The 13,231-nt window shown below is 41.0% G+C and overlaps 1 protein-coding gene across 1 annotated transcript in view; it reads right to left on the bottom strand.

The window, feature by feature from the left end:
- The window catches only part of esyt1a (extended synaptotagmin-like protein 1a), a 146,919-nt gene that overhangs the window by 17,316 nt on the left and 116,372 nt on the right, over positions 1 to 13,231 (bottom strand). The window contains exons 17-20 of the mRNA XM_072249614.1: positions 12,258 to 12,455; positions 8,170 to 8,346; positions 7,763 to 7,845; positions 2,013 to 2,061 (exon numbers count right to left, since the gene is read on the bottom strand). Coding sequence (XP_072105715.1) covers positions 2,013 to 2,061; positions 7,763 to 7,845; positions 8,170 to 8,346; positions 12,258 to 12,455 — 507 coding nt within the window. The remainder of the gene's footprint in view (positions 1 to 2,012; positions 2,062 to 7,762; positions 7,846 to 8,169; positions 8,347 to 12,257; positions 12,456 to 13,231) is intronic.

Genomic DNA, 13,231 nt, shown 5'->3' with positions numbered 1-13,231 from the left:
TTCAGTAAACTACTGGAGAGAATTTTTAGAGATAGGATTTTTGAGCATTTAGGGAAGCATAATCTGATTACAGATAGTCAAGCATGGCTTTCTGAAGGGCAGGTGTTTTTCAAGGAAGTGACAAAAATTGATGAAGGTAGAGCAGTGGATGTGGTGTATATGAATTTTTAAGGCATTTGATAAGGTAGCCTCACTTAGAAAGTCAGGAGATATGGGATGCAAGGAAATGTGTCTGCATGGATTTGGAATTGGCTTGCTCACAAAAGGCAGAGGGCGGTAGTAAATGGTGCATATTCCGCCTGGAGGTCCGTGATTGGTGATGTTCCACAGGAATCTGTTCTGGGACCCCTGCTCTTTGTGACTTTTATAATTTGCTTAGATGAGGAAGTGGAAGGGTGGGTTAGTAAGTCTGCAGATGACATGAGCGTTGATGGTGTTGCAGATAGTGTAGAATGTTATCACAGGTTTCAACAGGACTTTGATAGAATTCAGAGCTAGGCTAAGTGGCAGATGGCGTGCAATCCAGAAAAGTGTGAATTGATGTACTTCAGAAGTTCAAACTTGAAGGCAGAGTACAAGGTTAATAGCAGGATTATCTTGTAACAGTGTGGAGGAACAGAGGGATCTTGCAGTCCATGTCTTTCAAAGTTTTGTAAGTTGGTAGGGTGGTTAAGGTGGTGTATGGTTGGTTGGCCTTCATTAGTCGGGGAATTGAGTTCAAGACCCACGAATAATGTTGCAGCTCTATAAAACTGTTTAGACCACACTTGGAGTATTGTGTTCAGTTCTGGTTGCCTCATTATAGGAAGGATGTGGAAGCTTTAAGGAGAGTGCACAGGAGATTCACTGGGATGCTGCCTGGATTGGAGAATTTGTCTTATAGGAAAGGTTGAGCAAGCTAGGGCTTTTCTCTTCAGAATGAAGGAAGACAAAAGGTGACTTAATAGAGGTGTACAAGTTGATAAGGATTATAGATAGTGTACACCCAGCACCTTTTTCCCAGTGCAGCAACAGCTAATACAATGCATACTTTAAAAGTGATCGGAAGAAAGTAAAGGGGGGAGATATCAGAGGTTTTTTTTTCAAAAAACAGAGTGGTAAGTGTCAGAAATGCACTGCCAGGAGTGGTGGTTGAGGCAGATATATTAGGGACATTTCAGAGACTCTTAGGGAAGGATTAGATTGATCTTGGAGTAGGTTAAAAGGTGGTACATCATCGTGGGCCAAATGGCCTGTACTGTTCTATGTTCTACATACATATTCTGTAATTTTTTCATTTCATCAAATATTCACACCAACACTGCCCATAAACTAATGGAAATATTAATCAATGAATACCATGAAACATTATTATTACCATCTTGAAAATGCTTTTAAAATATATGGAAGAATTTATATGAAGTTGTACTTTCATAACTCAGTTCATTCATAGCCAGGGGAGCCTCTGTATTGTTAAGGCAGAGGGAGACAGGTTTTTGGATAAGCAAAGGGAGCTAGGTTACCAGAGTGGGCGAGGATGTGCAGCTGAAGTTACAAACTCGATGGGCTGAATCACCTCCTCCTAAATTGAATTCACATGTTTGTAAGGATCCATTTAGGTGGCTCATGTGGAAATTGTTTTGACTGGCTGAATTATCTGTTTGGTTGTATCATACTATAGAATTACTTTTCATTGCCTTCACTGGAACATAACGGTAGGTACTTGGAATCCTTCCCACCATGTCATAGGTAACTCTGCAAGTTACAGCTAGGCAAGTGCTTCAAGCTAGCAACTCTTAGCTGGTTAAACTTCTTAATCCATAACATTTCCTCATCAGCCTCTGAAAGTCAGCAAAAGTTGGAGTCATGACAGGAAGAGATTGAGCACTTCTAAACAGCCAAACAGAAAATGACGGATGCTCTTGCTTTTCACTTGATCTCTTGATTGTTGTTGTTGTTGTACTTGGAGATCTAACACTCCCAAAAGCAACAGCAAGATGTCTATAGCATTTCAATTAACCAGACTTCCATACCTCATCCAAAAATTTTTTCTTCATAATATCCTTGTAGCTGATCTTCAATCTGCATGAAGAGATTAATTCAGATCAAAGAGAAAAATCATTTACGTTACAAGTGAATACAACAGCATATTTTTTTTTGAACAGTTAGAGGCTGTTTCTTGAAAATGGACAATGAATTATCCCTCTTGTCCTCCCCCTATAATCAGCTGTATGCAGGGTAGATGCTCCCCAATCTATCTCACTTCCCCCAGAAGGAGCAGGTGGAGAAGGAAGAGCTCACGGACAATGAAGGTTGTATATCTGATAATATGATCTGCTGCATCAGGAGGTGGGCAGGGGGAATTCCCCACAATGATCCCCTTATGTGGACCCAGGGTAACCAGGCACTTGGCTCATCAGAAAAAAAATGCACCTTCCAAAAGTTAGAGGCTGCACCAATGGATGAAGGTCCAAGAACTTTACATAAGCCCCTAGAGTCAGGTTTGAGGAGAATGGCTCTTGACTTCAGGTTATTAATGCAAACAGAGAGCCACAGGCACAGCTGCTGCAGCAGCATCGGTGCAAGGACCACACCAGCACAAAGCATGGAGTGGCCATGGGGTCACTCTGGTTGAAATAAAAACAGAAATATCAGGGAAAGGAGAAATGAATAGGTATGGTAAAGGGAGAGAAAGGTGAAGAAGGACGGTTCAGGCTCTGATTTATGTGTACAAAATTCTTTTGCTGGATCTTTGGCAATGGTGGCATTTTAAGACCATAAGATATAGGAACAGAATTCTGCCATTTGGCTCAATGAGCCTGCTCCACCACTTCATCATAGCTGATCTATTTTCCTCTCAAACCCAATCTCCTGCCTTCTTCTCGTATCGCTTCATGCCCTGACCAATCAAGAATCTATCAGCTTCTGACTTAAATATACATAAAGACTTGGCCTCCACAGCTGCCTGTGGCAACAAATTCCACAGATTCACCACTCCCTGGCTAAAGAAATTCCTGCTCATCTCCATTCTAAAAGGATGCCCCTCTATTCTGAGGCTGTGCCCTCTGGTCTTAGACTCTCCCACCATAGGAAACATCCTCTCCACATCTACTCTGTCGAGATCTTTCACCATTCAATAGGTTTCAACGAAGTCACCCCTCATTCTTCTGAATTCTAGTGAATACAGGCCCAGAGCCATCAAACACTCTGACAAGCCATTCAATCCTGGAAATATTTTTGTGAACCTTCTTTGAACCCTCTCCAGTTTCAGCACATCCCTACTAAGATAAGGGGCCCCAAACTGCTCACAATACTCCAAGTAAGGCCTCACCAGTGCTTTATGAAGTCTCAACATTATCTCTTTGATTTTATATTTCAGTCCTCTTGAAATGAATGTGAAGATTGCATTTGCCATCCTCACCATAGACTCAATCTGCAAATTATCCTTTAGGGAATCCTGCACAAGGAACCCCAAGTCCCTTTGCATCTCTGTTTTTTTGTATTTTCTCACCATTTAGAAAATAGTCAGCCTTTTCATTTCTTCTACCAAAGTTCATAATCATAGACTTCCTAACACTGTATTCCATCTGCCAATTCTTTGCCCATTCTCCTAATCTATCCAAGTCCTTCTGTAGCCTCTCTACTTTCTCAAAACTACCTACCCCTCCACCTAGCTCCATATCACCTGCAAACTTGGCAACAAAACCATCAATTCCATCATCCAAATCATTGACATATAACGTAAAAATAATCAATCCCAACACAGGCCCCTGTGGAACACCACCAGTCACTGGCAGCCAACAAGAAAAGGCTTCCATATTAGTACTCTTTGCCTCCAGCCAATCAGCCACTGCTTTATTTATGTTAGAATCTTTCCTGTAATACCATGGGCTCATAGCTTGTCAAGCACCCTCATGTGGCAGCTTGTCAAAAGCCTTCTGAAAATTCAAGTACACAACATCCATCAATTCTCCTTTGTCTATCCTACTTGTTATTTCTTCAAAAAATTCCACCAGATTAGTCAGGCAAGATTTTCCCTTGAGGAAACCATGCTGACTATGGCCTATTTTATCATGTGCCTCCAAGTACCCTGAGACCTCATCCTTAACAATCGACTCCAACATCTTCCCAACCACTGACATCAGACTAACTGACCTATAGTTTCCTTTCTTCTGCCTCTCTCCCTTCTTGAAGAATGGAGTGGCATTTGCAATTTTCCAGTCTTTCAGAACCATTCTAGAATCTAATGATTCTTGAAAGATCATTACTATTGCCTCCACAGTCTCTTCAGCTCCTTCTTTCAGAACCCTGGGGCGTACACTATCTGGTCCAGGTGACTTGGCTACCTTCAGACCTTTCAGATTCCCAAGAACCTTCTCTCTAGTTATAACTTCACACACTTTGCGACCCCTGAAACCTGGAACTTCCACCATGCTGCTAGTGTCTTCCACAGTGAAGACTGATGCAAAATACTTATTTAGTTCTTCCACCATTTCCTTGTCCTCCATTACTATCTCTCCAGCGTCGATTTCCAGTAGTCCAATACCCACTCTCGCCTCCCTTTTACACTCAAAATATCTGAAGAAACTTTTGGTTTCCTCTTTAATATTATTGGTTAGCTTACTTTTGGACTCCATCTTTACCATCTTAATGGCTTTTTTAGTTGCCTTCTGTTGGTTTTTAAAAGCTTCCCAATCCTCTAACTTCCCACTAATTTTTGCTCTTTTTTTTTGCCTTCTCTTTGGTTTTTATGTTAGCTTTCACTCTCTGGAGGGGCTACTGCACAGGACTGAAAGAAGCTGCAGAAGGGTGTAAATTTCGTCAGCTCCATCTTGGGTACTAGTATACAAAGTACCCAGGATATCTTTAGGGAGTGGTGTCTCAGAAAGGCAGCATCCATTATTAAGGACCTCCAGCACCCAGGGCATGCCCTTTTCTCACCGTTACCATCAGGTAGGAGATACAGAAGCCTGAAGGCACACACTCAGTGATTCAGGAACAGCTTCTTCCCCTCTGCCACCCAATTCCTAAATGGACATTGAAGCTTTGGACACTACCTCACTTTTTTTTAATATACAGTATTTCTGTTTTTGCACATTTTAAAAATCTATTCAATATACATAATTGATTTACTTGTTTATTGATTATTATATTTATTTTTCTCTGCTAGATTATGTATTGCATTGAATTGCTGCTGCTAAGTTAACAAATTTCAGATCACATGCCAGTGATAATAAGCAATACACATAAAAGTTGCTGGTGAACGCAGCAGGCCAGGCAGCAACTTTTATTGTGTGTTGCTTGAAATTCCAGCATCTACAGATTTCCTCGTGTTTCCGGTGATAATAAACCTGAATCTGATTTTTGTTAGCCATGGTTGTGTCATCTTGCCTTTGGAATACTATTTTCTCTTTGGGATGCATATGCTGTGCCTTCTGAATTGCTTCCAGAAATTCCAGCCATTGCTGCTCTGCTGTCATCCCTGCCAGTGACTTTTCTAATCAATTTTGGCCAACTCCTCTCTCATGCCTCTGTAATTCCCTTTACTCCACAGTAATACTGATATATCTGACTTGAGCTTCTTTTCAAATTTCAGGGTGACTTTAATCATATTATGATCACTTACCCCACAAGGGTTCATTTGTCTTAAGGTCTCTAATCAATTCTGGTTCATTGCACAACACCCAATCCAGAATAGTTGATCCCCTTGTGGGCTCAACCATGAGCTGCTTTAAAGAACATCTCACTCGCACTCTAGAAATTCCCCTCTTGGAATCTAGCACCAGCCCGATTTTCCCAATCTATCTGCATATTGAAATCCCTCTTAACTATTGTAACATTGTCCTTTTGCCTTTTCTGTCATCTGTTATAATTTGTAGACCCCATCCTTACTACTGTATACAGTGCCCATCAAGGTCTTTTTACCCATGCAGTTCCTTAGCTCTATCCACAATGATTCAATGCCTTCCGACTCTATGACACCTCTAATGATTTGATTTCATTTTTTTAACCAACAGAGCAACTCCGCCCCCACTGCCTTCCTGCCAGTCCTTTCGATACATTAAGTTCCTAGCTATAATCTTCTTTCAGCTATGATTCAGTGATGCCTACAACATCATATCTGCCAATCTGTAACTGTGCTTCAAGTTCATCATCCTTATTCCATTTACTATGTACATTCAAATGCAACACCTTCAGTCTTGTATTCACCCTTTTTGATTTTGTCCACCTTTTACATTGCAACTCATCCTGTCAACTGCAATTTTGCCTTATCAACAGCCTCTCCTCACTGCACATTGCCTCTCTTTGTAGACCAGCTCCCCAGTCTTCAGCACTATCATTCCAGTTCCCATCCCCCTGCTAAATTAGTTTAAATCCTCTCAAACAACTCTAGCCAAACCGCCCGCAAGAATATCAGACCCAGTCAGGTTCAGGTATAACCCATTCCTTTTGTGCAGGTCGTACCTTCCCCAGAAGAGATCCCAGTGATCCATAAATCCCTGTACTCTGCACCAGTTCCTCAGCCACACATTCACCTGCCAAATCGTCCTATTCTTACCCTCACTGGCATGTGGCACAGTCACCAATCAAGAGATTACTACTCTGGAGATCCTGTTTCTCAGCTTTCTACCTAGCTCCCTAAAATATCTCTTCAAGGCCTCCTCACCTTGTCTACCTATGTCATTGGTGCCAAGACTTCTGGCTACTTACCCTCACCCTTGAAAATGCCATGGACCCAATCACAGACCTCCTTGATCCTGGCACCAGGAAGGCAACATACCATCAGGGTGTCTCTACTGTGCCCACAGAACCTCTTCTCTGTTCTTCTGACTAGGGAATTTCCTATCAACACTGCAGTTCTCTTCACCTCTCTGCTCTTCTGAGCCACAGTGCCAGACTCAATGCCAGAGACCCAGTCACTGTGCTTCACACCCCCCCCCGTAGCCTGCCCCCCCTCAACAGTATCCAAAGTTGTGTGCTTATTATTGAGAGGAACAGCCACAGGTGTACTTTGCACTGGCTGTGCATTTCCCCCTTTCTCCTGACAGTCACCCAGTTACCTGTCTTCTGCAATCTAAGAGTGACTATCTCCCTGCAGCTCCTATCTATCACCTCCTCATTCTCACCCAGGTCAGCTGAAAACTACCAGGCCTTTCCAAAGTCTGAGACAAAGAGAATCTTTCTTTCACCCAGACAGCTCTAACCAACTTGTGCCAGGCAACAGGGGTGGGGAGATGGTTACTTGTATCAAGATAGGAAAAAATTACACGGTATATCTTCATGACAGAAGCCCCATCCCATGAGATTACAGCCTCTTCCTCCTTCCCCAGAAGTTTTCTGTAACCAGCCACCAAACTTTTAAGATTTTATACAACGTCACCATCTTTAACTTTGTGAAATGCTTCTCCTCTCCCCACCAGATACAATTGATTAAATCCAGCAAATGTTCTCACTGCATTGTGGATTCCTGACTTCTTCACTGATTGGAGTCAGGTTTATCCAATCTTCAATCAACCAACATGTGCTGTTCCTGCCCTGGAAGTGGCTGATGGTATCTAATAAGATTTACTCTGAATCTAATAACCCCTGCAATGTTTATCGCTAACTAAGTGTGCCTGATATGGTGTCACATACCCCAGAGATTCCCTCTTCAAATTGATAAACATATTTGAGCAAACAGATATTGGCACTAGATGGTCAAAGCTCTAATTAAAAGGCATGCACTTTGTTCTAAAACCATGTACTGTTGCACAATTCTGAATTTCTGGATGGACTAACATACCTTCCGAGGAAATCATCCTTGTCCACGTCCTTGTCAAAGAGCTCAAATTCTAGCTCTTGACCAGGAATGTGATTTACAATGACCTGAGAGGAAAACAATTATTACAAAATAGAGTATTCATTTGACTGAATGTGGTTAAGTCACATCCAATAAGCAAAGTTAACAGGGGCTTGAAATTTTACACAAATGTGAAATAATATAATGAACAAATCCAGAAAAACTGAATGAAAATGAAAGGTCAGTGGTTGTCCCAGACCCAGGAATTGCCTCTGAGCAATGGAAAAATAGAGTTAAAAGATACATCTTGAATACTGAACATGTTGAATTAAAAATTCACAGAGTCCATTTGTTACCCAGGTCACCCACTGCTGATGTAGTTTCAAACTTCACAGTCTGAACATACTGACCTCATACATTTCGTACCACTTAGGATTGAGGTTTTCTTTAATAGTTTTGCTTCGGAAGCTTTGGGCTCCTGCTCTCACTTTAACATAGGGATCTGACTTTCCTTTCACAATTCCTCTCATGAAGTTGTCCTTTGCAATCAGGTTCTCAGCTTCCAACAAATGAATCCGTATCACCCCCTAAAAGACCACAAATCAAGACAGGAACAAGATTAAGACTCTTGAATTTGCTGCACAATTCGATATGATCGCAATTTGCTTTCATTTTTGATTGCTTGTTTACTGGTCTACCAACTTTTCCTTATTTGTGAACATGGACTCCCAAATCTCTGCTCCACCACAGTTCCAAGTTTTTGACTAGAAAATAATGACCAGAAAATTGTGTTTGACTGATCAGTATCCTCATTTAAGAATCTGCTTTCTTCTTCTCTTTAAACAAGTGCAAGTTTTCACAAGTTTCACATTATAACCTCTTGATATATTATTACTAGAATGTCAATAAAATAACTAATTACTTAATAAATACATTCTTATTTTAATAAAATAGTAATTTTCCTCAGAAGCTTCTTATACAACTTCAAAGCTGCAGCTTTTTCAAATTGCATGGTATATTCTCAAGTTACATTACCCATGATTTTATGCAAATTCTTTAATGCTCATTTCCCACAAAAAATTCTTGTAATCAATTATCGCAATCAATCATTCTATGCAATTACCCAATCCCTATCCCCATTAATCAATCCTATCCCCATAGTTAAGTCCCATATTCAACCCTCGCAATCAATCAATATTAATATATCTATTCCTGCAATCTATCAATTTCCTTAATCAATCACTCCAACAATGAACTAGACTCAAAAATCCATCCATCAGACTTTTCACAATAAACTCTAAGATCAAGCCATTTCAGTCCTTGATATAGGAAGTGGACATTGCTACCCTTGGCTAATTACCCTCAGCTACAGACAATCTAGTACAAGGTTGTACTAGGTTGTCTGAATCACTGAATCTGGTCCAGGCTGAGCAACTCAATGAACTTCTGTACATGGCTTGAACTGAATGTGTCCTAATTAAAGCTTTTAAATGGGACTTTGAATCAATGTTCTGCTAACTGAAGTCCAACTTTATTCACCAGAATTCCAGTGCTGTCTTACAATAGTTATTGGGACACCACTTTAAATGTCATGACTATAAATCAGAATCAAACACTGACAGTCAGCAGGCTGATTAATTATATTCTAAAGACTTCAGCTTAAGTTTGATCTACACCAGGGGTGTCAAACTCATTTTAGGTCACGGGGCGGATTGGGCAAAATGCAACTTCATGTGGGCTGGATCAGTTGTGCACGCGTGAACGCACACACGCATGCTCCCACAGCTTTCGTTGCCTTTGTTTTTTCAACCTGGTGTCATGTGTCTCAGTCTCTGCTATAACTACAAAGTGTTTCACTTTACAAATTTCGTTTCTTATGAAGAAGATTGCCTAGCAAGCATTATTTTTATGATTGGTATTAACTTACAGTCGTAGGCTACAAGAAAGTTGTGATGAGAGAGAGAAAAAACGATGCTATTTTGGCTGAGATTGTTTTAGGAGTCACACCCTTTCCATTAATAAACCATCTGAAATTGAACATTAGCAGACACAAATGTAGACCTAATGAAACAAATTGTAAATGTAGGCTACACAACTGCACCTAATTTTTATTTGCCTGCTTCCAGCAATCAATCTCAGACAATGAACACAGTTAGCCTCTAATTTTTATTGAAGTGATCACATTTACAGTAATAGTCAGAAAATGAATGAATCACAATATTATGACATTCAATATTTCATAATGCATTTTGCTTACATGTCGCAGTGCATCGAACAGTATCACTAATTTTTCACTTTCTGCTTCCAGACACCTGACATCTCTTGGCTTTAACCAGGCTGTCAACATTAGGGACCAGTTTCTGGGCAGTTGTGATTTTCATAATGTCATTGAGATGTCTGTGGGTCAGCTGTGAGCGCAGTTTGGATTTATTAATGTTCATTATGGAGAACGCCTGCTCACAGAGATATGTTGTCCCGAACTTGCAAAGGATCTTTGAGGCAAAGTCTGTCATCTTGGGGTACATTGGTCCTAGGTATTGATAGAACGAGTGCAGACCCACAGTCTCAAATTTATATTTCAAAGCCGAGTTACACTGAATTTCAATTAGTTCCATTTGGAATTCCTCCGGCACATCTGAGGCTGCGTTGATCACAAACGGCGAGCAAAATAGTAAGAATTCCTTCTCGAGCTGAGTGAAGACTTGGAAACGATTCTGAAACTCACTTTTCAGCCGTGATATTTTGTCCTTGTACCTGTCCATGTTGTCATTATTCCCATGAGCGACATGCATAGACTGCAAAGAGGGGAAATGAGCTGGGTTGCTCTGGGATAGTTGCAGACCTAATTTAATTTGAAAGGCACGAATGCTGTCGTAGTATTCCGTAACAAGTTTGTTGCGGCCTTGCATGTTAACATTAAGCACATTTAAGTGCTCTGTTATATCCACCAAAAATGCAAGATCATGAAGCCTGTTTGGGTCATCCAACTCTGCCACTGGTTTCCCCTTTTTGTTCATGAATAGTCCAATTTCTGCACGTAATCAAGAAAAACGTTTCAGCACAACCCCTCTGCTCAACCAGCGGACTTCAGTGTGGTAGGGCAGGCCATGTCCAATATTACTTGTGGACAAAAGAGTGTCAAGTTGCCGATGGTTGAGTCCCTTGGCTCTAATAAAATTAACCGTTTTGATTACTACATCCATGACATTGTCCATTTTCAGGCTCCTGCTACATAACGCTTCTTGGTGTATAATACAATGAAAATTCCAGAATTCCTGCTCTGGATTCTGTGTCTGAACTTTCTCTCTGAGTTTCTCAACAACACCTGCCTTTTTCCCGACCATGGACAGTGCGCCATCTGTTGCCACGCTGACAGTGAGACTCCAGTCAACCCCCAGTCCGTCCAAGGCCTCGACGAGGCTGGAGAAAACGTCGTTCGCCATTGTGTTTGTCATGGGCACCATCTCCACAAACTCCTCGGTGACGGTCAAAGATGCATCAACACCACGAATAAATATTCCCAATTGAGCTACATCAGTCACGTCGGTGCTCTCATCAATTGCAATAGAGAAGGCAATAAATGACTTCACTTTGTCTTTTAGTTGACTGTTCAAATCTCCTGCAAGGTCCCCGATTCTCTCTGCCACAGTATTTCTTGACAAGCTGATATTACCAAAAGCCTGTCTCTTCTCAGGGCACACCAGCTCAGTCACCGTCAGCATGCATGCTTTGATGAATTCCCCCTCTGAGTATGGCTTCGACGCAGCAGCTATTTTGTTGGTAATAACATAGCTGGCCTTGACAGCTCCATCATGAGTCTCTCGACTTTTGGTGAACACTGATTGCTGTTTTTTCAGAGCTGTTTCAAGCTCGTTTACCTTTTGTGTTCTGAGTCGTCCTGCGTACTTGTCATATTTCTCTCCATGTGACGTCCCATAGTGTTGTTTGATATTGTACTCTTTTGCCACAGCCACTTGTTGTGAGCATATCAGACACACACAGGTTTGCCGTTGACCTCACAGAAGAAAAAACGATCTTTCCAATTATCGTTGAATATCCGACCTTTGATGTCAACTTTTCTTTTCTTGGAAAGCATTTTGAACCACAGCAGCAAACAGTCTCAGCCTTGCTACAGGTGTTAACTTACCCGAGTACTGTGTCTGACGACGCAAGTGGGGCCCTAGTGGTCTTCAGTGCAGGGTGGTAGGTGCTTATGCAGAGCAGGTGGTTAACTGCCGCCTATTGTTTTCTAAGTACACACAACAAGCTGCCGGTGCAGCAGGCGGCACAGACAGTGGTGGGAGAGAGAGCAGCTGCTGTACAGATACATAGTAAATGGTTGTGAATATACTTTTTTCCCCCCAAATCATCCTGCGGGCCAGATTGGACCCCTTCGTGGGTCGGATGCGGCCTGTGGGCCAGTAGTTTGACACCTCTGAACGACACCAACCTAAGTACTAAATGCTTAAGTGTGTGAAAATATAAAGTGACCCAGTACCTCAGTCCCCATGCTGCTGGGGGCACTGCTTTCCGTTGGTAAGGGAGCTTGAATCAGGCTCCCCACTCCAGAAGCCTCCACTAACTTAGTAGCAGTCATGCTTATCTTGTCAGATTTGGATGATCCCTGCTTTTTTTCCATTGTGGATCTCCGAGCTCTGGGAATTTTCTCTAGGTCAACAGCATCAGAAATCAGGACCTGTCAACCAAACATACAAATAAGGTTTAAAAAAAACTGGGAAGTAGAGTGATACTTGATTTATTTTGCTTTATTTTAATATAATTAAATGTTTTATGTACAACATTTAATTGAGTCCTATTTCAAATCTAAAGGGATATTGTTCAGTGAAAATGCTATGGACAATCATGTTTAATTTTTATTTCATTTTTCACTTCTACTAGAATGTGAAAATATTACAAACGTACAAGAAGCCAGTGGTGCAGTTAGAAACTGCTCAAGTGAAAGTATGAAAGAAGAAGTGAAGGCAGAAGGATGCATTTTTTTCAAGGAGCTGTTTCTTAACCTTTTCACATGGAATCTCTGTTTACTACTTTAACACCATTCAAAAACAAGTTAAACTAGTTCAAAGTGGAATTTTAAGTAGAAGCTAAACAGTCCATTGTCAATGAAAATTCAACTGTAAGGAACACAATTGTGAGACAGAGTAGATGATGAATAGAAGATGAGGCAATTTAGATAGAATGAAAGGCAAAATGATTGACAAAATTTACCTTAGTAAATTCAATTGATATGGTACTGGTGCAACCTAATATCCAGTAAGGTGGCCATACAATATCATTTTGGTGCATCATGACTGTTGAGTTAAAAATGGCAGCCTTTCTGATGTGGCTGTATAAGTATCTAAAAACTTGTTAATAGACTAGAAGTATCTCAAATTACGATGTTACTGAAACAAACTTAATAATAGTCTGATGATCAGAATTAAAATAAGAAAATAGAGAAAGAGGTGCATT

The sequence above is a fragment of the Mobula birostris genome, chromosome X (genome assembly GCF_030028105.1).
Source record: "Mobula birostris isolate sMobBir1 chromosome X, sMobBir1.hap1, whole genome shotgun sequence".
NCBI classification, from domain to species: domain Eukaryota; kingdom Metazoa; phylum Chordata; class Chondrichthyes; order Myliobatiformes; family Myliobatidae; genus Mobula; species Mobula birostris.
Note: the sequence above shows the minus strand (reverse complement) of the source record. Positions and strands in the feature narration are given on the sequence as shown.